Source organism: Raphanus sativus, chromosome 8 (assembly GCF_000801105.2).
Source record: "Raphanus sativus cultivar WK10039 chromosome 8, ASM80110v3, whole genome shotgun sequence".
Lineage (NCBI taxonomy): Eukaryota > Viridiplantae > Streptophyta > Magnoliopsida > Brassicales > Brassicaceae > Raphanus > Raphanus sativus.
Genome location: NC_079518.1, coordinates 7,807,786 through 7,834,109, shown reverse-complemented (window position 1 = coordinate 7,834,109; position 26,324 = coordinate 7,807,786). Strand labels below are relative to the sequence as shown.

General features: G+C 35.6%; 6 protein-coding genes and 1 long non-coding RNA gene across 14 annotated transcripts; 3 read left to right on the top strand and 4 right to left on the bottom strand.

Moving 5' to 3' along the window:
• The first annotated feature begins 22 nt into the window (after positions 1-22).
• Positions 23-1,907, top strand: LOC108823098 (HVA22-like protein k). The gene is made up of 8 exons (XM_018596343.2): positions 23-186; positions 521-579; positions 761-858; positions 981-1,032; positions 1,136-1,199; positions 1,296-1,391; positions 1,482-1,554; positions 1,648-1,907. The coding sequence occupies exons 1-8, from the start codon at positions 124-126 to the stop codon at positions 1,767-1,769; spliced, it is 627 nt and encodes a 208-aa protein (XP_018451845.1). The 5' UTR covers positions 23-123; the 3' UTR covers positions 1,770-1,907.
• LOC130494392 (G-box-binding factor 1-like) lies at positions 1,745-4,372 on the bottom strand. 7 transcript variants are annotated; one of them, XM_056993112.1, is made up of 11 exons: positions 4,090-4,372; positions 3,583-3,681; positions 3,469-3,516; positions 3,272-3,361; positions 3,110-3,199; positions 2,878-3,008; positions 2,751-2,799; positions 2,615-2,663; positions 2,408-2,532; positions 2,234-2,311; positions 1,745-2,161 (listed from the first exon to the last, which is right to left on the bottom strand). In XM_056993112.1, exons 2-11 carry the CDS (start codon positions 3,643-3,645, stop codon positions 1,955-1,957), a joined length of 930 nt encoding a protein of 309 aa, XP_056849092.1. In that variant the 5' UTR covers positions 3,646-3,681; positions 4,090-4,372; the 3' UTR covers positions 1,745-1,954. The 7 variants fall into 7 exon arrangements, with proteins under 7 accessions (XP_056849092.1, XP_056849093.1, XP_056849094.1 ...); XM_056993113.1 differs by having other exon boundaries at positions 3,583-3,659; XM_056993114.1 differs by having other exon boundaries at positions 3,469-3,513; positions 4,090-4,371.
• A 5,260-nt stretch (positions 4,373-9,632) lies between these two features.
• On the bottom strand, positions 9,633-11,434 carry LOC130498530 (homeobox-leucine zipper protein ATHB-40-like). The gene is made up of 2 exons (XM_056991974.1): positions 10,539-11,434; positions 9,633-10,046 (listed from the first exon to the last, which is right to left on the bottom strand). Exons 1-2 carry the CDS (start codon positions 10,911-10,913, stop codon positions 9,789-9,791), a joined length of 633 nt encoding a protein of 210 aa, XP_056847954.1. The 5' UTR covers positions 10,914-11,434; the 3' UTR covers positions 9,633-9,788.
• Positions 11,435-14,759: 3,325 nt separating this feature from the next.
• On the top strand, positions 14,760-17,976 carry LOC108818766 (aminopeptidase P1-like). The gene is made up of 12 exons (XM_018591702.2): positions 14,760-14,981; positions 15,067-15,130; positions 15,240-15,379; positions 15,455-16,126; positions 16,223-16,309; positions 16,385-16,519; positions 16,587-16,721; positions 16,808-16,888; positions 16,974-17,133; positions 17,215-17,286; positions 17,379-17,503; positions 17,590-17,976. Exons 1-12 carry the CDS (start codon positions 14,889-14,891, stop codon positions 17,755-17,757), a joined length of 1,932 nt encoding a protein of 643 aa, XP_018447204.1. The 5' UTR covers positions 14,760-14,888; the 3' UTR covers positions 17,758-17,976.
• A 324-nt stretch (positions 17,977-18,300) lies between these two features.
• Positions 18,301-19,425, bottom strand: LOC130499222 (NEDD8-conjugating enzyme Ubc12-like; the record flags this gene model as incomplete). The annotated part of the gene is given in 5 exon segments (XM_056993264.1): positions 18,301-18,669; positions 18,754-18,870; positions 18,944-19,022; positions 19,118-19,226; positions 19,303-19,425. Coding segments are annotated over 5 exon segments (558 nt in total). The 3' UTR covers positions 18,301-18,531.
• A 1,258-nt stretch (positions 19,426-20,683) lies between these two features.
• LOC130498492 (geranylgeranyl pyrophosphate synthase, chloroplastic/chromoplastic-like) lies at positions 20,684-21,852 on the top strand. Its single transcript, XM_056991900.1, has one exon. It carries the CDS (start codon positions 20,757-20,759, stop codon positions 21,840-21,842), a length of 1,086 nt encoding a protein of 361 aa, XP_056847880.1. The 5' UTR covers positions 20,684-20,756; the 3' UTR covers positions 21,843-21,852.
• A 3,649-nt stretch (positions 21,853-25,501) lies between these two features.
• Positions 25,502-26,324, bottom strand: LOC130498410 (uncharacterized). 2 transcript variants are annotated; one of them, XR_008937306.1, is made up of 4 exons: positions 26,211-26,324; positions 26,018-26,078; positions 25,823-25,944; positions 25,502-25,737 (listed from the first exon to the last, which is right to left on the bottom strand). It is a non-coding gene; the product is annotated as an uncharacterized LOC130498410 (long non-coding RNA). The 2 variants fall into 2 exon arrangements; XR_008937305.1 differs by having other exon boundaries at positions 26,018-26,318.

The following is a 26,324-nucleotide window of genomic DNA, read 5'->3' as shown; positions in this document are numbered from 1 at the left end:
CTAGAATTAACATCATTCAATATCCTCCCAAATCAGAAACACAAGGGGAAGTTAAGTAACCTTTACGAGTGTGTAAAAAACCGAGTTCGTCGTCAATCCGATAAACCGTCGTACAAATCTCTGATGAACGGATTCGCTTCACAGATCCCTTCAATGGCGCTTCTCGGATCCGGCTTCACCAGCGAGGTATCCTTTCCGATCCGTTTTATCGCGGATTCGTTCGGATCAATGACTAAACTCGATCATTACTACTCAATTGAATATGTTTCTGTCATCGTGTTCCCTTGTCTGAATTCAAAATTACGGTAACTCGGTTTTTGTCTGATCGTCGAAAAGGTTTGGTCTTTATGAATGTTTTGTCTGATCATCGTAAAGGTTTGGTCTTTATGAACGCTTTGTCTTCTGGATTGTATTGACGGGGTCAATTTAGATTTCAATTTGACAAGTGTCGGAGAAATTCTCATACTTTGGGTTTGATTTAATGTAATGTGTTTTGGTTTTATCTATTGGAAATTTTCAGGCTGGGTTACGTGTACTGCTTTCCCCACTTAGTTCCAACATCGTACTTCGTACAGCATGGTCAGTCCTTTTTTTTTCTTTTCTAAATCAGCAAGTTTCTTATTATAAGGTGATTGATAATTGAAAGCCATCTAATTCTTATATACCAATGTTACAATAAGATTTTGGAGGAAGGGTTTTATAGGTAAATAGATGTACGGATTCGGTTTTGATATTAAGTCTGAATCTTTGTTTCGTGCAGCTGTTCCATTGGCATAGGACTGCCTGTGTACTCCACTTTTAAGGCCATTGAGACTAGAGATCAGAATCAACAACAAAAATTGCTTATTTACTGGGCAGGTTGACATCTTTGTGACTGAACCTTTTTAAAATTCCTTTCCTCATCTCTTCTTATGCTGTTTATCGCAATCTCCCTGGGGTTTCTTTCACATGACATTTGATATCTTCCACCTTCTTTGCAGCTTTTGGTTCTTTTAGTCTTGTTGAAGTGTTCACGGACAAGTTCATTTCTTGGTACACACTTCTCAAAACTATCAAGAAACATGCCCCTTACTGAAAGTCAATGTCTTATCATAAGCAGAGTGTTGATACTCGACAAACTCTGTTGTTTTTACAGGTTTCCGCTGTATTATCATGCAAAGTTTGCGTTCCTAGTCTGGCTTCAACTTCCCACCATTGATGTACTTTTCTCCTTCCTCTTTGTAATCACCCTTTTAACATTTTAAGAAGCTTTATCAACCCCATTACTGATCGGTTCTTTCCTTTTCTGGTGATAGGGAGCAAAACAAATATATAACAACCACCTTCGCCCTTTCCTGATACAGCACCAAGCTAGACTGGATCAACTTGTTGATGGCGTCTACGGGGAGATGGTACATTGTTTGCTTTCTTCAGAGCACAGACAACTATGCATTCTTGAGTTGCTTCACAAATGCTTTATAAAACACACATAACATGTGCAGGTCAAGGTCGTTAGATCACACCAAGGAGAAATACAGTTTGTGCGATCAATGATCGTCAGAATCTTGGGATCAGGTTAGCTTCCAAACTCTTAAAATGTTTTGTCCTGAAATAACTACTACTACTTTGTTATTGAATAGAATGTCACTCTGCTTGTTGTCCCAACAGCCAGTGAAGTTGCACCACCAAGCCAACAACAAGGAGAAGAAATCCCAGACAGTAGTCCCGAACCAGAACTAGAACTATCAACGGCAACAATCCAAGATTCAGAATCTGATCATGAAGACTAGTAAAACAACCAAACAAGTGTAGTCATCATAGCTTTGCAGCTTTTTACAGCCTTATGTCGAATCACTATTACAATGAAAATGTCAAAACGATTGTATTTTGGTCACGTAAATCTCAAATAAGTTTTTTTATCCCAACAATACGGTTATAAAGCTCCATGTTTTTCCCCTAAGTGTTAATGTGTTCTTCATTCAGCATCTTTAGACCCAGCAGCATCCTGCTCTAGATTAGCTACGGCCTCTGGCCCATGCACTCTCACCAACTCATCCTGAATAGAGTTGTTCTCAGTCTTGAGCTTCTCACATTCTCCGGATAGTCTCTGTAACTCATCTCTCAGGGTTTGATTCTCACTCGTCAAACTCTCTACTCTCTGTTGAAGCTGCTCGCATTCCGCCTGTTCAAAGAGGGTATTAGTTTGCATCAGAAGCAAGATGATACTGACACAGAGATGATAATTTAACATTACCTGCTTGCGCAATCTGGACCGCCTAGCGGATTCACGGTTAGATTGTTTCCTTTTCTGCCTCTTGAGCTCTCTTTCATCCTGTTGATTAGTAAGTAAACACATGAGTTTATAACCTAATCAGAGAGGCTACTTTGGACTTGAAGATAAGAGGAATGATGGTGTGGTCTCTCTCACCTTCACAGCTACGCCAGCCTGGGAAGACCATAAGTCCATCCCCATATTCAGATTAGTCACCGGGACCACTGGCTTCATGGGCATGGAACCTTGGATCTCACCAGTAGTATTACTCTGAGAACTTGCTGTTTTAACAGAAACAATAACATGTCAAAAGAGAAACATCCAAAGGAAAACCACAAGCTTGCAGAGCCGTTGAGAACTTACCATCAGCCAGCATCTGTCCGAAGCTTGGCTTCCTAACTGAACCTTGTTCCTACAATTAACATAAAACTCAGTTTAACATCCCACACAGAGCATGGAAGCATAACGAAAACACACGTCGGAATCATTATCAGTGTACCTGGTGGTTGGCATTTTCATCAGATGAACCAGCTGTGACACTTTCGTCACTGCACAAATCATAATCACAATTTTAATACAGACAAATAAAGTAACACGCTGAAGAGTACGCTTTTAAGGTCTCGCACCTTTGAGATACAGCATCGTTCCCTGAACCAGAAGGCGCCTTCTCGCCCTTTCTTTTCAAGCTCCCCTTTGACTTCTTGCCAGAGGGTTGATCTTTCACCGTCTCCGTGTTGGTTGGACCAGAAGCCGGAGGCTACAAAAGAAAGATGTCTCAAGCAAGTTATAAGTTGCCTATGCAAAGTATCTTTTCCGTGTAACAAAAGCAATAACTTGAAATAGTATGGAGGAGATTACCATGGGCATGGCAGGATGGGCATAGACTGTCCCTGGGGGATACATTGCTGGATACGGAACTGGGGTCCCATAAGGCGGCATCATATGCTGCTGACATTATTGAACAACAATTAATAAAAGACAAAGATTAAAAAAAAAACTTATTTTCTGTAAGAAGCTTACTTGAGCACCCCACATATAAGGGTGAGGACTAGGAGATCCAACTGGGGAAGGGAAAAAAGGACTTGGAGTACCTCCTCCGCCATAATAAGCCTAAAGAAACAAGCATACTGTTGCTATGTTCTGTAGTCTCGAGAAAGAAGACAATACAGTATGTGGACTAATACGTGGCTAGCTAAAGTTGTGCATTTCACACGAACCTGCATCGAGTTTGACCAGTCTGAATACGGTGTGGGAGGAACGTCCTGCTAAACAAGAAAGACAAGTAGATTAAAGCAAAATTGTTGAGGGAGAGATGAAGAAGAATGATTAACCTGTGCCGAAGATGCTGGTTTGGAAGTAGGCTTAAACGGCGTCTTTTCTTCGCTCGTTCCCATCGTTTTTTAATGAGCTACAAAGAAGGAAGCACGAATCTGTTAAGAAAAAAAAAATTTTGAAACAGAGGATTTAGTCATCCAAAACTCAAAAGTATACGATGCTTTTATTTTCTAATACAGAAACTTGACTACAGAACACATAAGCAAATTCAAAACCGAGAAGATAATCACTACAAACAGAGCAAACAGCCTCATATGATATTTTGTTCAAAAGCAGAAACAGAGTTCAACTAATTCAATCTAATTACATGAATTTTCTCCTACTTAACCTCTAATTGCAAGAACTATGCATGAATTTCTCCTCACACAACCTCTAATTACAGAATTGTATTAGCGAATTCAATCAAAGCTCAAGAGAAAGTCATAACAAGAGAGCATACATCTGCACATGCAAAAGTGTTTACACACAGAGAAAAAAAGGGAAAAGGAAAAGAAAAGAGAGACCGATGTGGAAGTCCAGCTAGGATTTGAGACAAGGATGAAAAGACACGTCCTTTCTTTCTCTCAGACAGATCAGACAGACACCAAACTTCAGGTCTCCAGCTCCTAAGATAAATTTTGAATTATTTTTTTCTAATCTCTAGGGTTCTCTTACAGCTTCATTGAATCTGTCGGAGAAGTAAAGATCAGAGAAGGAAAAGAAGATTTGAGATTGTCCGATCTGCTGTGTCCAAGTCCGATAGGAGATGAAGAAAGAGGAAAGTTCTTCTTTTTTTTTTAATTTGTGGGGGATTTAGGGTTTTTATGATCTGACACGTGCGACAAGGAGCGGTCCAGCTGTACACGTGTTACTGGATAAGGTTTTGACACGGTGGTGACAGTTGGTGTGACTCATCTACCCCTTTACATAATCATTTAGTAAATAATTTAATATTAGAGCTTCTTTCATGCTAATTAGATTTGTACTTTATTTATTAGATGCAGATTGTAATCTCTTTTAAAATTGATCATCTATTATATTTCCCCATTTTATCGTGTAATACTCCATCTGTTCTCTTAAAAAGTGAGATTTTGATATTTATTTTATATATAAAAAGCGTTATTTTATAATTCTAATGTAATTTTAAAATTAAGATTAATTATAATACACTGATTTTCTAAATAATTTTACTTTTTATAAATATTTATATTTATATTAAATAAATTTAATTAAATATGTATTATTAATATAATACATTTAATTATTTTATTAATTTGTATAAAAGTATCAAGCGAAACAAGAAATATACAATTATAATTATAGTTATATTTCATTTTACTTTTTCACATATAACTAACCAAGTGGAAACTTTTTAGAGGTCTGCATGATTGTCTCGTCTTATTGAAAAGCCCAACAGATAAACTTTTAAATTCTTTCTGTTGAACATAAAAATTTCTAGCTAAATAAAAAGACCATGACTGATAAATATGAATATTTGTGTAAAAATTATACATTATCTTTCAGTTTGTAAGAAAGGAATCACATTTGTATATCTAATGTTGTTTTCTAGCTAATTGACTCTTGTTTTATACTTATCGACATGCATCCAAAAATCTTACCAAAAGAAAGCATCCAATCAAGTAGCTATATTAAAAATAGAAATGATAATATATTGATAACTTGAGACGGGTTCTTTAAAGCATCTCCAATGACGATACCCAATTATAGTTTTTACAAATAGTATTTTATAAATTTTTAATTATTATTATTTTTTTCATACTGAAAAAACAGAAAATACCAATCAACCGTGGACCACTACGTATCGTGGACCACCACGTATCGTGGAACCCGCAAATAGTGCAAAAGATTCACTATGAAAGAATTTTTATTTAAAGATTTTAAAAACTGAATTCTTAGTTTTCAGTGGGATCGCTGGTGCGCTCTTACCAAGCTACTTAAGTAAACACTGATTTTATAGGTCAGTTCTTTTACCAAGCAACTTGAGTAAACACTGACTTTATAGGCCAATTGGGCCTCGTTTCATTTTATTTGGATCAAAGGCCCCGTTTCATAAATCGCTAACATATTGGAAATTGTTTCATTTTAATCGTTTGTTACGTGCTAGCAAAGATAAATCACTTTGTATATTAGCTTTATCAGCAATTGTATTCTAACCAAATAGAGAATCTATTAGTTTTCAGGTAGAAAAGTAGTATAGTATTATAACAACATTTTTCTTTACAAAAATGGATTATAGGAACTTGTTATAAACTTGTTATAACTTTTTTTTTTTTTTGCAAAAACTTGTTGTAACTTATAACCCTTTATCTGGTTTTGTTAGTTTTTCCTTTGTCTGAGCTGTGATTCCTTCATGTGGGCGTGTGTCTCTGGAGTTTCCATTACTGCCGGCTTTGGTTTTTGCTATGTGATTCACGCTTATATTAATGGGATATCCAGACGATAAATAGAAGTTTGAGTTGTGTGCGTGTTAGGGATGGGCAAGAATCGGGGTCTAATGGAGGTACTCGTGATTCAGTTCGTTTTGTTCGAACAATCAATTATTCTATTCAATTTGATCTCTTGTCATTCGAATATTTGATTTTCTAGATATCCAGAAAATTTTAGATTTTGATCGGATATCCAATTTGATCCGTAAAAATAAGTAAAAGCTAAAAAAATACAGAATAATATAAAAGATAATATTTATTACAAAAAATAAAAAATTTATTTACTTTTTAAAATTCTAATAACCAATATCATAAATTTAGTAAATAAAATTACTGTAAAACTTATATAAAATATAGTATTGTAATTTTTATATAAATATTTAAATATGTATATATATATAGAACATATCAGATCAGACATTCGTTCCTAAGAATATTAGTATTTGTAAATTACTTTATTTTCACGGATATTGTATATTAGTATCTGGTTTACTTCGTAACGTTATAGATATCCCGATTTTTCGATTTGAATCAAAACGAAAAACATATCATATCAAAATTTACGAATATTTTCTAGTCTCTGCATGCGTGACTAAAACATTCTGAGTAAGATATACAGAATCAGGGGCGAAGCTACCTTACACACAATGGGTGCAAGTACACCCGTAATAATAATTATGTTTCAACTTTTCTGATACGAGTCAATGCAAATCTGTTAGATCAGATGGTAAAAACTTAGGCAGTGCTCGAATCCCCCCCAAGTCATATTTTCTTTTATTGTTAAGTGTGCACCCACTGAGTAAATTTCCTGGATTCGCCTCTGTAATCATTTCATCCGATGGCCGATAGATAGTTGTATATAAAAGTTGACTGATCAGAAAGATATGATACATATATCAAAATTCACTCCAAACAGATCGTTTATCTTAAGTAGAATATTTCATGGAGCATGCATGAGCATCACCATTAGCAACTAGGTGACTGATGTGATTGATCACCTAATAGAAAAGGTGGGAATTTTTTTAATTTTCATCGTATGTGGACTCAGACCAAAACACTAGATGCAGTGAATGTGTTGAAAGTTATTGTTACAACTTACAAGTACTTAAAACCAACCGTAATCGACTAAACTACGTTCACTTTACACTTCGCTTATTGGCCAAACATTTCTTCGTGGGTCCAGAGGTTTATAACTTTATGAGACCAGATTTTTTTTTCTTTTTTTATAAATTTAGAGACCAGGTTTTCTCGGATCGATAATTTGACTTATGATTTAGTATATGCCCAAGATCAGATATATCAGAACGTCATCCAAAACCAAACCAACTTAATCAAATATCTTGTTAGGGATGTCCAACAAAAACTATTTACTATTGCATTGATTGTTAAAAGTATTTTTATCAAAGATCCTCAAATTATGCATAGAAACTTTGCTTCTAGAATACATACTTTTCCCATTAATCTCCCAAAAAGGGATTAATTACAATTACATTCAAATTAGGATTTAAGCGAAAATGGTATAACCAAAAGATTGATAATTTTGAGTCATAGGATTATACAAACAAGTTGTGAGTGTAATTCCGGATCTTTCTCTAATCACTCACGAGGTTAATCTGGTAAGGGAGTTAACGCATCTCACTCTCCTCCTAACTGAAATTATCGTAATCTTTTGAGATACGGGAGGACAATTCCATGATTCATACAGGTCAAACAGACGATAAACAAACCACCACCGCTGATAGAAACATGTAATATGGCAGACCGAACTAAGAAATGACACGCATCAAACAACCGAAGACGCTTTGAAGCCTGCAAGAAAGTAAAGAACCAACATTGTTGCTAGATCAAAAGACCAACATCGATATTGAGATGTGCTAGTTGACCGATCAGAGACACCAAAGACAAACTCAGGACACGAAGAAAACCCGATCCACCCCTCCACTTTTCGAAAGTCGAAAGCGAATACCTTACCACTTACCACACTAGATTGTTGTTCCAGTGACTTGAACAACTTGTAAATTCAAATTAGAGCATATCCCTTGAAAACAAGTAGGCAGCTTCAAAGAAACATTAATAGAGCTAGAACAGTACAAATAAAACCAATGAGTGAGAGATTGCCGGAGCTGCTTTGAGACAGCCATAGATGACTAGACTGAGATGTAATTCCTCGTGGAGATCTCTCCACGCGACAATCATAAAGCTATAGCACACACTACAAAACCACAAGCTGAATAACACACCACCGTAAAAAAAGATCTGCGTCATACTCACGACACCAAATAAAAGACAAGACGAGCTCCTCCAAGACTCCAAGGAGGAGCACATAACCACATCTCCAACGATCCGAAAAGCAGATCTAAAAAATTAAACCCCAGATATGAGAGAGGAGCTGGACTGAGCCAACCACTCGCAGCTATTCGTCAAGAAAAACCAAAAAGAGAAAACTTGAACCCTCTAAGAGCCCTAAAACCCAACCCCGAGACTACATCCTTCTTTACGATCTCCCAGCTACACTAGAGTGCTGAAACTAAAATCCCCGTCTCCAGCCATGGTCCTTTGTCGGGGGTGTTCTTCCTCCAGAGTAACTCACATGTCGGCGAGAGAGAGGGACAAAGGAGACTAAAGCAAAAAAAAAAAAGAATTAAGTAAGGAAAAAGAGATCTTTGGTGGCGGTGCTAGTTCGGTGGCCACACATACACTTGAAAAAAATTCGGAGGTTTTTGAGGTCGAGAGAGAAAGTGTATATATAGAAAGAGAGAAAGTGGATACATTTTCAAATATGTAGTTGTTAATTTGTTATCACTATCCCTTTTATGAATAACACCTACAACACATGAACCAACAGGGATCGTAAATGACTAATTTCTTACCATATTAGGCTTTACTTGTAAGTTTGTCAAGTGACTATAAAACTCGACTCATAATGGGTTACCAAAGTGAAGTATATTTTGTTGTAGTCCCTTTGTTAAATTTGGGAAGCTCTTATTTATCGAGATAAAACTCGACTCATAATGATTTACTCATATTCCTTTTATGAATAACAACCATTTTGCTCTAGTTCATGTCATGTAGTTCTTATCTTCCAGACTTTATATTAAGAATATAATAATAAAATAATAATAATATTTGATTCTTGCATCGCATATTTGAGCCATAGCTTTTTTGTTGGTTAATGAAAACATTTATTTGAAGACAACTATTAGCTACCAGATGATATAATCTAATCTATTAAAACAGAGTCCTAATTACAGTATGTCTTAGTCACTTTTATATATGAATCTTATACCCATCAATAGAACTATCAAATTCAACAAAAGTTTCTTTTTTAATTCAACAAAAGTTTATTCCTAAAAATTTCCAAAACTTTAACCGAACAAGATGTTAACTTTCATTAAACATATACATATGGTTTTATGTAAAGTGTACATACATTGCAAATTAGTAACAAAAAAAATTATACATGACACATAAGTTTATATGAATAGGTCAACCCGTAGAAAGGTGAAATGAAAACCCAAGTTAATTAGTCTACTACTTTACTTGTTATAATTAAAAATTAACTAACTAACAATACATATTTTTCTTCGAATTTCATATATGCCAGAAAAAGTGGCTCAAAATTAACTACATAAGAAAATGTTGCTTAGATACAATATTTGCCAAATTACACTAGCGTGAAATATATCAGCGTTATATTTATTTGTATATTAGAAATTCAGCAGCCAGTCTTTGATTTACTCAATAATATTCCTAGTTCACGGCACTAACTGATACAACTAAAATATTATATTAAGCTGGTAATTCATCCATTCCTCTCCATGATCAATGTAGGTGTTTTCCGGCACCGGATAAACCATGTGATCGTAGTCGTCACCGTCTTCTTCGACTTCATAGTCTCCAAAAAACGGTGTTTCGTTGTGTTGGATGGAGACCGAAGAAGAAACTGGACTGTTGCTCGAGCATCCTTCTACTCTTTCTGCCAATCTTTGGATCTCCCTCTCTGCATCATAGAGATGTTCCTTGAGCTTAAGGACCTGAGGGAAAATGTAAATATTAAGCAACTAATGGAGCATCACTATTTTCTCTTCTATAATTCACTATATTTTAAAGCAACTTTATATATGTAAAATGTCTATTTTGTGAAACAATTTTTTTTCAAAAAAACTATCTTCATAGAACGAAAAAAGTATAAACTATATTGCTATTTTGAAAATATTGTATAAACTAAAACGGAACAAAATAATTGAATGAAAATATTTGTTTAGATTGCTGTAAGCAGTTGAAAGTATCAATTTCCTAAAATATTTAGTAACTAGTTATATATAAAATTGAAATGAAATTATTTGTTTTTTTTTTTTGCTAAATGAAATTATTTGTTTATATTATCATGCATTAGTGTTATTATTCAAATCGTGCATCAAATCGAGCATGATGAAGCCTTAAAACCATTATACACCCGTATTCTAATTTACGATCAAGAGAGTAATTAAACAAAAAGAGAAGATGAGATAAAATAAATATAATACCTCTGACTCAAGTCGGCACTTGTCGAGAATCACGTTGTCATGTGCGTTTTTGAGTTTGTTGTACTCGTCCTCGAGCCTTTTGTTCTTCCACCGCGTACGACGGTTTTGAAACCAAACGGCAACTTGACGAGGGTCAAGCCCTAGCTCCGCCGCAATTTTATCTTTTCTTTCGGACTCAAGCTTGTGCTCATCACCAAACCTCATCTCCAACATTTTCACTTGCTCATCAGTAAGCTTTCTCTTCCTAAGCATGCAGTTACTTCCATCTCCTGCGGCCACCGCTACTTTCCTCTTCTTCCTCCTTCGCTTGGGTGGCTTCACTTCTCCTACCGAGCAAAAATTATTAAAAAAGTAGTAATCGGCAAGCAGAAACATGTTAAATTAAATTTTGGATTTTTTTCTTTATTTTTTAGCTTCTTGATGTGTGTTTAGATGCAAGTAGATTATATTTAATACTTTAGGTGTACGCGTGTTGGTCGAGAATTTTTTTTTTGGGGAAGACTCAAATAGGTGTATAACCCCACTTGAATTTGTATAATTTCTTTCCATATAAAATTTGGAATTTATAAATAAACTAACCAAAAACTCCACTTGTAATTTATAAGAAAAGCGGGCGAGCTTCGGAACTATAAGCAAAAGATGTCGCTATAGTTTGTTTCATGAGGTGTAGTAAGATGGAAAGCTGGTAGCGTACCTTGTCTCACTCCCGCAAAGCATAAAAATCGATTAAATCTGGGTTCTTTCAGTTTTTTTTTAAGAAAAAGGCTTAGAAATTTCAGACAAACCTTGTGGTACTATCTGAGTGTAGACATCAGGGTACAGTTGAGAGATAAAACCCATGTTTTGATCATCCACCTTGTGGTTCATGTTCTTGGATCTCTCTCTTTCTCTTTGTGTTTGTTGTCTCACTTTTTGTGAGCTGTGTGAAGTTGTGTTGGGGAAGAGAAAGACCTATAATTTATAAGGGTGTAACCAAGTTTTGTTTTGAAGTGTCATTTACCTAATGTGGGGCTTCTTTTTTTTAATGTGGGGTTTCTTGTTTTGAAGAGGCTCATATATATGTAGAACGCGCTCTGCTAAACCACAATCTAATTTATCTTTTGTCAGCAACATAACATATTCGCTTAAGATTCTGCAAAGATAACAATCTAGTTAAGAGCTCGTTTGTGTCTTGTGAAGTTACCACCTAGGCTCCTATGTGAAACTCGATCTTTAGTCAAAAAAGTTACGTACTATAGTTAGGCATACAGTTAAGAAACTTGTATTAGCAAATAGAAAGATTGAACAAGCTCAAATATAAGTCTTTGATTTGCGTTGCTTCAAATAATAATAAGCACTATTAAGTTCAAAAGACTTGACCTTATCCACGTTTTGCCAGTAAATAATGTTTTCATGATTTCACAATTAGAAAGGTACAATGCTAATTCAGACGCATGCAAAACGTTTTTCTTTTTCGGTCAACACTAAACAAATACATGCACATCTATGAACCATGAACACATAACTATAAAGAAATATATTATGCTCTGTTAACCACTAGTGGTAAAAGATCAAAGAATATAGCAAATAACATTTTTGGACGACACATGTGTCTAACATTTTCCATAAAAGAACCTTTTTGTAAATTATTGGTGATATTCATATAACTAGTCATCAAACTAAAAACTTATAAGCATACATTTACTGATTTACACATATATCATCTATATGTGTTTATTAGGATTATAGTTTTTTATTTACTAAAAAAATTCCGACCAAGAGATATTATGATACTAAGATTGGGTTATTTTGGTTTATTCCGGTTCTGGTTAAGTAAACCATTAACTGGTTATCTATATATAGATATTGTAACAAACTCTTTTGACTTAAGTTGAATGTGAATAACAAACTTCTTCTTCAACCTCTCGATCTCTCGTTACTCTTTTTCTCTCGAGTTCACTAATCTACAGCTGGAATCAAGTCTTGATTAGAGAAATGATATTTTCTCTTAATTTCAATTTCTAAATATATTAATTTAATGATAGTAGCGCTCTCTACTGTTCACAGATCACAGTATACTTGAAGAAGTAGTTGATGGTTGCATTTCGTTGGTTTTAAATCCAATAGAACTTCGTGGATCCTTCTGCGGTGAAGAATAAACATGAAAAATTCTCAACAGCTAGCCTAGATCATTGGTTCTCTTTAAAATATTTTCAATTACTCGATTAAGACACTAATCACCAATCTTTATGATCAAACATTCAATGCCAGTGCACAACGTGGACGGTCCAAAAGACCATCACGTAATATACTTTCCATAAATATACAATTAAACAATATAAATATAGTCAGCCAAGCTTTAAGCACATGGTTAAGAATTAAACAAATCTTGTAATTAGCTCCTTAATTTAAGATTATAAATTCCATAAATAGACTTCTTAAACGTGGCATGTCTATCAACTCCACAGGCGTCCCTAATGACAGCTAAAAGAGGAGGCTTTTCTAGATTGCTCTCATGGGTTTGGTCCAATAGATTCGCGGGGGTGTATTGTTTTACTGAAAAATCTCATAATCAAAACTTAATAAATTTACATTATTCCTTCTACATCCGCTCTTGCAGCTTTAAACACGATCTTATATGATTTTCATGGTGGTCCAACTTTATACATGGCACAACATGAAGCAGATTTTCATGGTGGTCCAACTTTATACATGGCACAACATAAATTAATAAATCTTATAATCAAAACACTACTACGTTTGGATTGGCTGCTAGAAAATAATTAATGATAATAACCAATCAGGTAAGATCTACTTTAGCTCTTAATAACTCCAATAAAAAGTTAAATACCCAAAATGTATTAATCCAACATATCGAAATACATGTCTTCTACTAGTTCGTGTTTACAAATTCAATTATTACTTCTAACCAATAGCTGAAACTTGACTTTTTAGGTCTATTAACTATTCTCCTAATAATAAGCAATTGAATTTTAACACTGTAACACTATGACTGATAATTTTCGTGCAACTTTATTTCAAGATTGTTGGTAGGATAGTATAGGTTCTTTTTGACTACGTTAGTTTAACAGTACGCCTTCAAACACGTCAAAAGACACCCATAGATTAGCCACTAATAAATCAATCAGTCATAGCAGTCACAATTTCAAATACTATAATAAATAATTAATAGTTGTGTATATATGGACGAACATGCACCTTATACACGCATGCATAACGATGCTTATCCATTTGAAAGTCCAAAAGTAAATGGGGGATTCTATGAAACAAGAAAACGTCTCAATCTATCAAAAGTTCAAAACGCATACTGATATGTATTGAACAAAATGGATGTAGCAAATCCAAGACACAAATGACTTGCAAACGCGGGACATGAAAACATATCTTTTTCATGAATGAGACAATGATAAAACTATATTCTAATCGAGACTAACATGTAAAACTTTGCGAAAAATAAAACATTAGTGAGACTGAGACTGAGACATGAGAGTTAGTTTTCACAACTATTTCAAGCTAGCAACAATAATGATTATACATTAAAAATTTGTAAATTGTTTGATAGATTTCTCATTTTTAAAACAACTGTTGACAATGATAAGCCCAATCTTAATTAACCTAATATTCAAAAGGCTTCTATTAGATATCCTAAACAGGCCAATAACTATAAAGCCCGAAAAACTAGGCATAGACTCGTAGTACAAACCAACAAACTTAGCCCAACTCATATTAATGGTAAGCTATATGACGTCGTTTAGACCTGACTAATGTTTAAGATGGACTCTATCCGTGGAGGCTCACCTTATGGAGCCCGTGTGTTCGCTGGTCATGGCTAAGAGAAGCAACAGAGACAGAACTGGATCTTGCTGAACATCGGAGAAACCTACATGGCTGCAATACTCAAGAAAGACTAAGCACAACCTTATTATTATATTTTAGTTATTTTTATCTGTCTCTTAACTACTCTCCACAAAGTTGTCAAAAAAAAAAACTACTCTCCACAAAATGTAAATTACTGTAAAATGCATTTTTGAATTTTATTGCGTGTTCTTTTGTTGTAGTTTTCTGGTAATTATCAAAAAGATGTTATATTTTACTGAATTTAAATTGCTATGAAGTACAAAAAAATGTAGGATAAACTATACAATTGTTAAGCAAAAAAATTATAGAAAACATATTGTAGTTGCGTCAGCTATTAGGATTCCTAGGAAGACGTGAGTGAACTCTATCTGTACTTTATTATCATCTCCCCCCCTCTCTCTCTCTCTCTCTCTCTCTCTGTGTGTTGGACATCGACACAAGACTCAAAATAACGCAAAATTTTATCTGAAACAGAAACCAAAAACACCGAACATGTCTGAGATTCTCTCTTCCCTAAGGTCACTAATGGCCTCTCACTCTCCTCCTCTCGACGCTCTCGTCGTCCCTTCCGAAGACTATCACCAGGTTCCTCTTCCTCGATTCATGATCCGATCTTTGAATCAATATAAAGTTTCGATTTTTATAGTTTTTTGTGTTTCGATTATAATAGAGCGAGTATGTTTCTGCTCGAGACAAACGCCGTGAGTTCGTGTCTGGATTTACTGGAAGTGCAGGTTTGTGTGTCTTGTTCTGTATTAATCGTTGAATTGGATCTTTAATTCGGAAAGACTTATCCTTTTTACTGATCTCTCTGTCTCTCTCTCTGTTTTGGGTTTTTGATAGGTTTGGCGCTGATCACGAAGAACGAAGCAAGGCTTTGGACTGATGGACGCTACTTCTTGCAAGCGATCCAACAGCTTAGTGACGAGTGGACACTCATGCGTATGGGTGAAGATCCTCTTGTTGAAGTTTGGATGTCTGATGTGAGTCCACTCACACCATGACCACTTACTTTGACATGTTTCTTTTGATTTTGATTGTTGTCAATTCTTTGTTAGAATCTTTCTGAAGAAGCAAACATAGGCGTTGATCCATGGTGTGTCTCCGTAGACACAGCTAACAGATGGGGAAAAGCCTTTGCTAAGAAGAGCCAAAACCTTATCCCGACAACAACCGATCTTGTGGACGAAGTCTGGAAGAGCCGTCCACCTCCCGAGATGAACCCTGTTCTTGTCCATCCCTTGGAGTTTGCTGGCCGCTCCGTCTCCGAGAAGTTGAAAGATTTGAGAGCAAAGCTTAAGCAAGAGAGTGCGCGTGGTTTAGTCATCGCTGCTCTTGACGAGGTTGCTTGGCTTTACAACATCCGTGGAACGGACGTTGCGTACTGTCCCGTTGTTCACGCCTTTGCAATCCTTACAACCGACTCTGCGTTCCTCTACGTGGACAAGAAGAAGTTATCTGATGAGGCGAGTGAGTATTTCAAAGGGCTTGGCGTAGAAGTCAAGGAGTACACAGATGTGATCTCAGATGTGGCGTTGCTCGCTTCTGATCGACTCTTTTCATCGTTCTCATCTAAAGGCGAGGCTACTAAGGACATGGAGATTGATTCTGAGAAGACTGATCGGTTGTGGGTGGACCCTGCTTCTTGCTGCTATGCGCTTTATTCCAAGTTGGATGCTGATAAGGTCCTCTTGCAACCATCTCCTCTCTCACTCCCAAAAGCCTTAAAGGTAATAATAATAACTAATGAATACTCTTTTACCAAAAAGTTACTTGTCTTAGCTTCTTTACTTTATAGTATTTGGTTGTTCTCTTTTGTATGTTAGAACCCTGTTGAGCTCGAAGGACTCAAGAAAGCACATGTTCGTGATGGTGCAGCTGTTGTCCAGTTCCTTGTTTGGCTCGATCAACAGGTAACTGAATATATAATCTTTACCAATAGTGTATAGAAATTGTTTCATGTAACACTTGTCTTTGTGAAACTCCAGATGCAGGAGCTTTATGGAGCATCTGGATACTTTATAGAAGCAGAGGCAAACAAAAAGAAACCAACTAGTGAGAACTCTAAGCTTACTGAAGTGACTGTGAGTGATAAGCTGGAAAGTCTCCGAGCTGCCAAAGAGGTAACGTTTTACATCTTTCACTGTGAAAGCATCTTAATATATAATGTTTATGTTCATGTGGTTGCAGCATTTTAGAGGGTTAAGCTTTCCTACTATATCATCTGTTGGTTCAAACGCTGCCATCATTCACTACTCACCAGAGCCTGAAGCTTGTGCTGAGATGGACCCTGACAAAATCTACTTATGTGATTCAGGAGCACAGGTTTTAATATCTTCACATGATTGAGTTATATACTATAACCTTCCTATTATATGCTTTCTAACAAACACATTTTGTTTTGAGTGAAGTATCTCGATGGAACTACTGATATAACAAGAACGGTTCACTTTGGGAAACCTTCAGCTCATGAAAAGGACTGTTATACCGCGGTAAACGATGATAACTTTCTGAAGAAGAAGATAACGTTTCTTTTTGACTTCTAATATGTATGTTTTAATTGGGATGCATCTTTAGGTGCTCAAGGGTCATGTTGCACTTGGGAATGCTAGGTTTCCTAAAGGAACAAACGGTTATACACTTGATATTCTTGCGAGAGCTCCTTTGTGGAAGTATGGTTTGGATTATCGACATGGTACTGGTCATGGAGTTGGCTCTTACCTTTTCGTTCATGAAGGTAAAGTGATTTGAAGAAACCTCTGTTTTATTATTATATCTTTCTTGTATGTAATATTAACAGGTTTTGGGATGTGTGCAGGACCTCACCAAGTTAGTTTCAGACCTAGTGCTAGAAATGTACCCCTTCAAGCTACCATGACTGTAACAGATGGTATGTCTGCAACAGAAGATTCATATTGAATTTTCATCTTTTAACCTTTGTGTGCTAAGGACTGTGATTTTGTTTTCTTTTTTCTTTTGCAGAACCTGGTTACTATGAAGATGGGAACTTTGGTATTAGGCTAGAGAATGTTCTTGTTGTCAATAATGCTGAAACTGAGTTCAATTTTGGTGACAAGGGCTACTTGCAGTTCGAGCATATCACTTGGGTACTTGCTTGCTTGCTCACTGTTGCTTAACTGTTCTTGGTTTTTATATCTATGCGCTTGTCTGAGTAACTCTTTTATCTCTCTAGGCACCGTATCAAGTGAAACTTATCGATCTAAAGCAGTTGACACGAGAAGAGATCGATTGGTTAAACACGTACCATCTGAAATGCAAGGACATCCTAGCTCCGTTCATGAACCGGACCGAAATGGAATGGCTCAAGAACGCTACCGAGCCTGTAACTGTATTGGCTTGAAGCCCTCCCGGATCTCTCTTACTAGATGTTTAGCAATGGCTTCTTCTGTGCTTTCACTGTTGAACCAGACATATTTGTAAGTCATTACACAGTTTCTTCTTCTTTAGTTTCCATTCAGACATCCACAAAATAAAAGTTTAATGTTTGTTGAACACATGTCTTTGTTTCTACAAGATTCTCAAGTCTTGAACCGTGTTTATATATTTCTTGAAGTTTGTAGCTTACGAGCTTCATCTACTGTCTTATTCTTCAGTTCCTTTTCTTTCTTCCTCATCTCTTCTTCATCCATCACTCTCTTCACCACTCCAACTATTTCTTCTCTCTTAACAATCACATTGCCAACAGTAATGATGTGCATGACTTTTGTCGATGATGGCTGTTCGGTTTAGGCTCTGTTGTTTGTGTTGTGAAGAAGCTGAAATGGCATGTGATTGCTTGATATTCTGATTCTTTCAATACACAAGACATGTTGGAGACCCTTAACACTATGTATACTACCAGAGCTGGACTTATAAACTGGAACCGACGAAATATAAAACTGAATTTCGAGGAGAACCATAAATAAAAGACAAAGATCAAGCATGTTACACAATCCACATTTTTAAGTTCTCAGTTCCTTTTCAGTCTCCTTTGTCGAACTCACACGAGCTAAGGGAAAGTAGAACGTAGTCTTGCAATAAACAAGGGTTTCTTCGAGAAATACAATGGCGGATAAAAGGGTTTTGGTTCTTCTCTCTTTTTTTGCTTGAAGAAGAAGACGAACCAGAGCTTTTGTTAGATACAGCGCGGGAAAAAGGTCTGACCAACATACCCACCAGTCATGGCCCTACGGACATTGGTCTCAAACAGCTTAGGGTTATCCCTTAAAACTTGTGCTGCATCATGGTTCAGTGGATCTTCAGAGTTTGGTTCCTGTGATAAAACATAACATTCAAGTTTTAAGAGAATCAGATAATAACACAAACAACACTAAGCCTGATGTATGAGGAGCCTTACAGTGAAAAGATGGAAGAGTCCATAGATAACAGTGTTGATGTTAAGAACTGGTTTCCAGTCTTCACGCAAGATGTTGAGGCAGACGTTTCCTTCCAAATCAATATTGGGATGATAAACCTACACAAAGCAAACAAACATATAAACAAGTGACATATTCCAAGTAGAAGATAGAAACAATAAGGTAGCCTACCTTGGTTTTGCATTTAACTTTAGGAGCTTCATGTGGATACACAGGAGACACTTGGAACGTGAAAACAAATGTACCATTACTGTATCATTCACAAGAAAGAAAGAAATGAATTTTTGAAACCCTTTTGAATTGTGAGCATGAGTTATATGAACAGGGAAGAAGGCTCTACTTAACTGGTAGTAACCATCATCAGGTTTAATGGAGACTTCAAAGTTCATCAAATCATCTTTGCCATTAGGGAAAGTTATCGTACACGAGCTCGGAAGGTTCAACTCTGATATATCTACACCAATCAAAGATCTGAATAAAATCAAAATTTGAAGAAGAGAGAGACCATAAGATATAAAAGGGAATTATACCTTTGTGAAGACGAAGTTCACCAGCAGATTGCTTCTTAACAGAAGCTCCACCTCCTCTGCTAGCATTCTGAGCTTGTTCTCTTTGCTTTTCCTTTACTTTAAACAACCCAATCATTGCTTCTGCTTCTGACCTCTCTTTTAATAAACTCACACAACAGCTGTCACAAATCACAAGCTATGATTAAAGCAGTAGGACTGAGATTTTCAAAGCTATCAGAATTTTCAGACAACAGATCGAAAGGGAAGGGCTTTAATCTTAGTTAGAAAGCTCAAAGATCGAAACTTTCCTACACAAGTCACATAATGAGTCGAAAAAGGAAATACAAAAAAAAAAACTAAAACTTCATACATAATAATGAATGAATGAAGAAGCTTACAAGATGGTAATTTCGTTACAGAACACGAGATCGGAACAGATTAACGACTGAATCAAAGCTCTCGCCGATTCTCGTCCCCGGAAGCTAAACGACGAAGTAATGACGCGATCGTTTAGCTTTTACTCGACGCTGAGTTAAAACGAAATCTTTACACAACTCGGCCCATTAAGAGCATTATGCCCATTAGGCCCATTTAGTAAGTTTGTTACTCTTGCATGTTCTTATGTCTTTAATAATGATTTTACAAAGCGTAAACACATGTCATAACTCATAATTGTCCGAAGGGGGTTTGACGTGTATGCACGTTTTGTGCCTAATAGTAAACCAATTAAAATGGAATCTTCTCTCATGCACTCCCCCAAAACGTTTCTTCAGGTGATATTAAAAATAATACTGGAAGACTAAAAACAATGTTAAATCACAAACCTTGGTATATGTCGCCTTGTTGGTTTTAATATTTTGGTTCAATCATTTTAGAGATAGTACTATGTATTCGAATTTTAAAGTAATAATCAAAACTCTGTCATGTGCTAAATATATCACATGAAAAAAACACTGAATAAAATTCGACTCCAGGTAGTGGATATAATCAGTCTGTTATCCTTATTATTCACAAGCTTAATTATAAAGTTATTCTTATTAAAAAAACCTTAGCATGAATTTCTAACTGATTATATTAGTATTTAATCAGAATTATTTTTGAGAACTTTGATATCAAAAAAAAAATTAAACTTTGAGAAATTTTATATTATAATTTTTTTATGGATAAGAGATCTATATTAAATACCGAATGTCCTTTTCATAACATTTTATATACCTTGGAAAAACAATAAAATAAATATTTTGAAAGGAAAAATAAACGTGACAATAGTATATTTTTCAAATGAATCAGACAATGGAAGTGAAGAAGCAGGTGCTGTTTAATAATAAAACATACATCGTCATCTCCATCACTAACCCTTTATAATGCTCTACACTCTAGTAATGGTCATCCCAAGTCTCAGTTGATTTTGAGTCAAACCTCCCCACTCTTCTATAAAAGATCATCTTCATCAATCCCCAAATCACAGATTAGAAATGGCTTCAGTAACAATTATCAGTTCATGTGTTCACCACAATCTTCACCGTCATCCTTCTCCTTCTATCCTTACTCCATTCAAAACACCAAGATCTTCTTCCTTCATAAATTCTAAACCTATCGTCATCAACCCAAAACGCACCGTTTCATCATCATCATCTTCCCACATCCGCATTTACAAATCTTCATCCTTCGACTTCACGTCTTACATTGTCCGTAAAGCCGAGTCCGTCAACAAAGCCTTGGACCTGGCCGTTCCTCTCCAAGAACCGCTCAAGATCCACGAAGCCATGCGCTACTCCCTCCTCGCCGGAGGCAAACGCATCAGACCCGTTCTCTGCCTCGCCGCTTGCGAGCTCGTCGGAGGCGAACCCTCCGTCGCTATGCCGGCAGCTTGCGCCGTCGAAATGCTCCACACCATGTCGTTGATCCACGACGACCTCCCGTGCATCGACAACGACGATCTCCGCCGCGGGAAACCCACTAACCACAGAGTCTTCGGCGAAAACGTCGCCGTTTTGGCCGGAGACGCGCTTCTTCCCTTTGCATTCGAGCATCTAGTGACGGCCACGAGTCCCGAGGTCTCTCCGGTGAGGCTGGTTCGAGCCGTGGGAGAGTTGGCTAGACCCGTCGGCGTCGAGGGCGTCGCGGCTGGACAAGTGGCTGATATAAGCAGCGAAGGGTTAGACTCGAACGACGTCGGTTTGGAGCATTTGGAGTTTATACATTTGCGCAAAACGGCGGCGTTGCTTGAAGCCTCTGCGGTGCTCGGAGGGATCGTTGGTGGAGGGAGTGACGATGAGATCGAGAGGCTGAGGCAGTACGCGAGGTGTATAGGTTTGTTGTTTCAAGTGGTTGATGATATCTTGGACGTCACGAAATCGTCTCAAGAATTAGGTAAAACTGCTGGGAAAGATTTGGTTGCTGATAAGTTGACGTATCCGAAGATTATGGGGTTGGAGAAATCGAGAGAGTTCGCTGAGAAGTTGAGTAGAGATGCTCGTGATCAGCTTTTAGGGTTTGGTTCCGACAAGGTGGCTCCTTTGTTGGCTTTGGCTAGTTACATTGCCAATAGACAGAACTGAACTGTGTCTTTTTCTCTCTTTCTTGTCGGAATCAATAGACATTTACTCTCTGATCTTGTTTCAGATTGAATTGTGGGAGAAGCTGAAACAGATTCTTGTGCTTGTTGGTGTAATCTCTATGTTTCCGTGTCCCACAAGATTGGATTGTTATGGGTTAAATATTACGAGATCAATAATGTTTGTAGTTTCTGACTAAACAGTTTAGTCCATTAAGAACCTTATAAGGCCCATATTGTAGCACTGGCCTATTAAAACCGATTCAATCTTTCAACATTTTTTTACCCCATGCAACTTTTCTTATGTCAAACATTAAAAGAGAGTGATTTTGAGGTTTGGTGGTGATGAAACAGGCTGGCAAGCTTAAGTGGTCAAGATACGTTGCAGAACATACACGTTGATCTAGACATGGACCACGAATACCACATGGACGTGGCCATCCCATGCCGGGGCTCCCACTTGAACCAATCAAACTGAGATGTGCTTTGCGTTTTCTCGGACCATTTTTAGTCAAAAACTTTCACAATCATTAAAATGATTCATCAAAATCATTGCAGACTAGTTATAATCATGTATTGAATGGGTTTCGAAATAGTCTAAACATGCGTATTGGAAAAATGGTCACTCCGTCTCCATCTATCTAGTTTATACATTTCACTGATATCAGAGATATAACTACTGTTCATAAATTATAGTGGTCCAACTATAATATATAATGAAAAGAAAACCGTGCTGGCAAGCTAGCAAAGAAGATCTTCGAGCTTGAATAGAGTGAAAATTTTTCAATACTCTCCCATCTTTAATTTATTGTATGTCTTTCAAACAGTTTACTAATCAAATGACGTTTACAAAAATTATAGTGCTATAAATAAGTGTTTAAGTATAATGTTATCTCATGTAGGAAAATATCAGTAACAAATGGTTACAATTTGGTCAAGAGATCCAAAAAGCTAGAAAAATGGTCCTAGCTAATTTTGTTCTTATATGAATTTAGACGAGGCAAATGATATTAGGTCTATTTTAGATGCAAAATAAATGCAAAGATAGTATTGGGAAATGGAGAGGCTCCAGACATGAGAATGTTGGTCCCTTGGACCTTCACACATAAAAACAGTTTTACTCCTTTTGTTTTTCTTGATTTGATGCCATTTATCTTCCAAGTAAGACAAACACTATATGGTATCTTTTTAGCTTCTTCTTTTTTCATTCTCTTCCTCAAGAAACACATCATGGCCAAGTCAATCGTCATTTTCTATAGTCTTACTTCGTTACAATTTACATGTACTATTTAGTCACAGTCATGTCTGGCACATGACTTAACTCGCTGAGATGTTGAAACTTAAAACATCAAAATACAAAAAGATAAAATTTTCCCTCTTTTCATTAATTATAAACGGTAAGAGGTGAGTTGGGTTTGAATATACATGGAGTATTGTATGTTTTTCATATAACAGTCATATATTTTAGTTATCATATCTTTGTGATATATCTTTGTTTCAGTCTTTGTACATCAATCCTGGTGTGTATATCATAAAAACCTGACTGTTATAACTGTCAAAATTATAGATGCTCTCAGTTTTTAATTAATACATAAAAATACTAAATCTTGATTGGTATATATTTATAGTCTACGTTTATTTTTGTCGTTAGAAATGATCAGTAGTCTAGTTATAGATGTTCTAATGGACCCATAATCGTGAAAACTTGACCAGGTAGGAGTTAGTATACTAAGGCCATGTCACTTAGTAATAGATGAAAAACTGAATTTGAATTGAATATAACTTCTAAGAAGATGGAATTGTATAACTAATAAGAAGATGACGACTCTTTTTAGGCTTGTAAGGACCTTTATGTAATCCCTAAATATAAACAAATAACTTCTATTCACTAACCAGCTTTGTTTATTTGTCACAACTCACAAGCATCTACGCTCGTTGTCCCTATCTACCAACTCATGGCTCTCGAGTAAACTTTTCCGTTCAGAATGATCCAATATTTTCAGCCAATGAAAAGAAAGAGTATAGAAACATCAAGGAAAATGCCATTTAAATAATTTCTCGTCGTTTTACTCTCACTTTACATTAACTAGATCCCTATCCGCGCTACGCGCGGATTATTTGGTTATATAATTTTCTTTTAAGTTTTATATAAATATATGCTATCATTTGATAAGTTTATCCTAAAGAGTACTAATTTACAAAGTTTGAGCATGGAAAATAGGTAGAGACCTAGTTATCCTTCAATTAATGTTTTGTTGATGTTCTTTTTGACCTTAAACCATATTTACAGCAAATTTTAGACCTATTTACAACACATCTTTCATGAGTTTAATATTTGCAAGAAAAAAAGCGAATTAGTGTTATGATTTTTGAATATATCAAAAAAGTGAAAAAAAATAATAGATATTTATTTCAGAAATTTGTGATTTTACATAGAGAAGTATGAACATAAAATAAAAAAATCAGAAGAAACAATGTCGGCAGTGTGTAACACTAAAAGTAGTTTTTAGTATGAGATTAATATGTAAAATTTAAAAAGCGTTCAAATTAATTTAAACCCAACAATTGAGCATTTTGTTATATTTTTAAAAAATTTAAATTATTGTATGTGAAAATATGTACGCTTATTGAAGTAGAACTCTGTCAAGAAATTGTTGTTTTTATTTTGTATTTATTTAGATTTGGTTAATTACCTGAGAATTTAGGTTATGATTGGTTGGATTGTAACTGTAAAAGTTTAGATGTAAAATTTATGATGTCAATAATTTGGATGTAACTCTAAATTTTTTTATATATTTTTTTTCCCACAAAGATTATAGCTGCAAGATTTTAGTGGTAGATATCTTAAAATAAATGTGTGAGGTATGTAATATATAGAAAATAATTATTTTACATCAACTAAAATAATTATATTAGTAAACATAAATAAATTATGAAGCTATTATTTAATTTAATATATAAATGATATTTATGTTATTTTAAAACTTATATTTTATAAAATTATTCAAAGGTAAAAAAAATTATAGATGTATATATATATGTATATATAAATAATTTTAAAAATTAGTATCTAAATAGTAATAAATTTTACATATAATTATCTAATTTATTTGATACTATACATAATTTTTCATTACATAAGAAAAAAAAATAGTTTATTCTTTTTGATGTAGCTTTATAAATAAAACTAACTAACAATTGGCAAAAGTCAGTCAAGTTTGATGTTAACTTTGAATTATAAGACCAAAACTTACTCATGATCAGTAAATTTGATGATTTAAAAATAAATAAAGTTAAAAGTGAGATAAAGACCAATCAATCATCCACGATAAGTTATATCATATAATCACTTAAAATCAGATATGAGTTTTAAATCAAGGTGATTATCCCAAACAAAGACTTCTCTTCAGCAAAATGGAAATCCCGACGCCATGTATGATCGCATCCGAACTCATCATGAACAAAAGTGATATATTTCAATTTCCCGACTCTGGCGTATTTGTTTTGAGAATAAGAAAAACAATGTGACTACATGAATTATAAACAAAGCTTTAGTGAGTCTGCGAGAGTTAAGAAAGAACTTCGCAAGTCACTTCTTACTACACAGCAATATCTTGATATAAGTTGTTGGGAAAAGTATCTTTCCTAGCAAAAAAAAAAAGATGAGCACAAAAAATTACTCGTCATAGAAAAAAGCTACTACAAATGATCAAACACAATAAAATTACTTATCTCACTTGAATCCTATGCTAGCTACGACATACAAATATATTCCCATTTCTTTCTGCTAAAGCTACATTACACAATATATAACTTCATTTTACTAATCAGCAATGGATCCACAGCTCTTAGAAGATGCACAAACTACACTTGCAGAAGGCACCCATCAACTTCATCCCCTGCATCAAGTGGGATTCAACATTCAAGTGGAGTTGGTACAGATGGCAGAACGTCTGGTGAGACAATCTTAGTAACAGTTATAACTTGGATCTTGCCTGTGATGTTGTAGTCAGACACCTTGATCCTGAAATTATGTGTTTTTCCAATTGTGTGGATTAAAGCCTGGGGACAGTAATCTCATGACCAGCACCAAGTTCTTGATTAGCCTAAAAAATTTCAAGGAGGAATAAAGTGAGTTTTAATGAAATGGGAGAAGGTTTTAAGTTGATGGCTAGTTACCTCAGAGTAGTTGTCAACCAATTCTGCAGCACCCTTCCCTGTCAACTCATGTCCTGCATCACTAAGTAAGACGAAAACAGCCTGTTCATTATTGTTGTAGACATAGATCTTCGCAAGGTACCTGCAAAGAAAAGAACACAAATACCAAATTCTAAAATGATTAAACATGAAGTTGTGAGGTTAGAGTTCATACTTTTCTACACCAGCAACGTTAGTGTTGACACACTTAGCGCACATCAACGAAGAAAGGCCTCTGGTGGCCTTACTTTTACAACCGCTGCAGGCAATACAATACCACGAAGTGTCA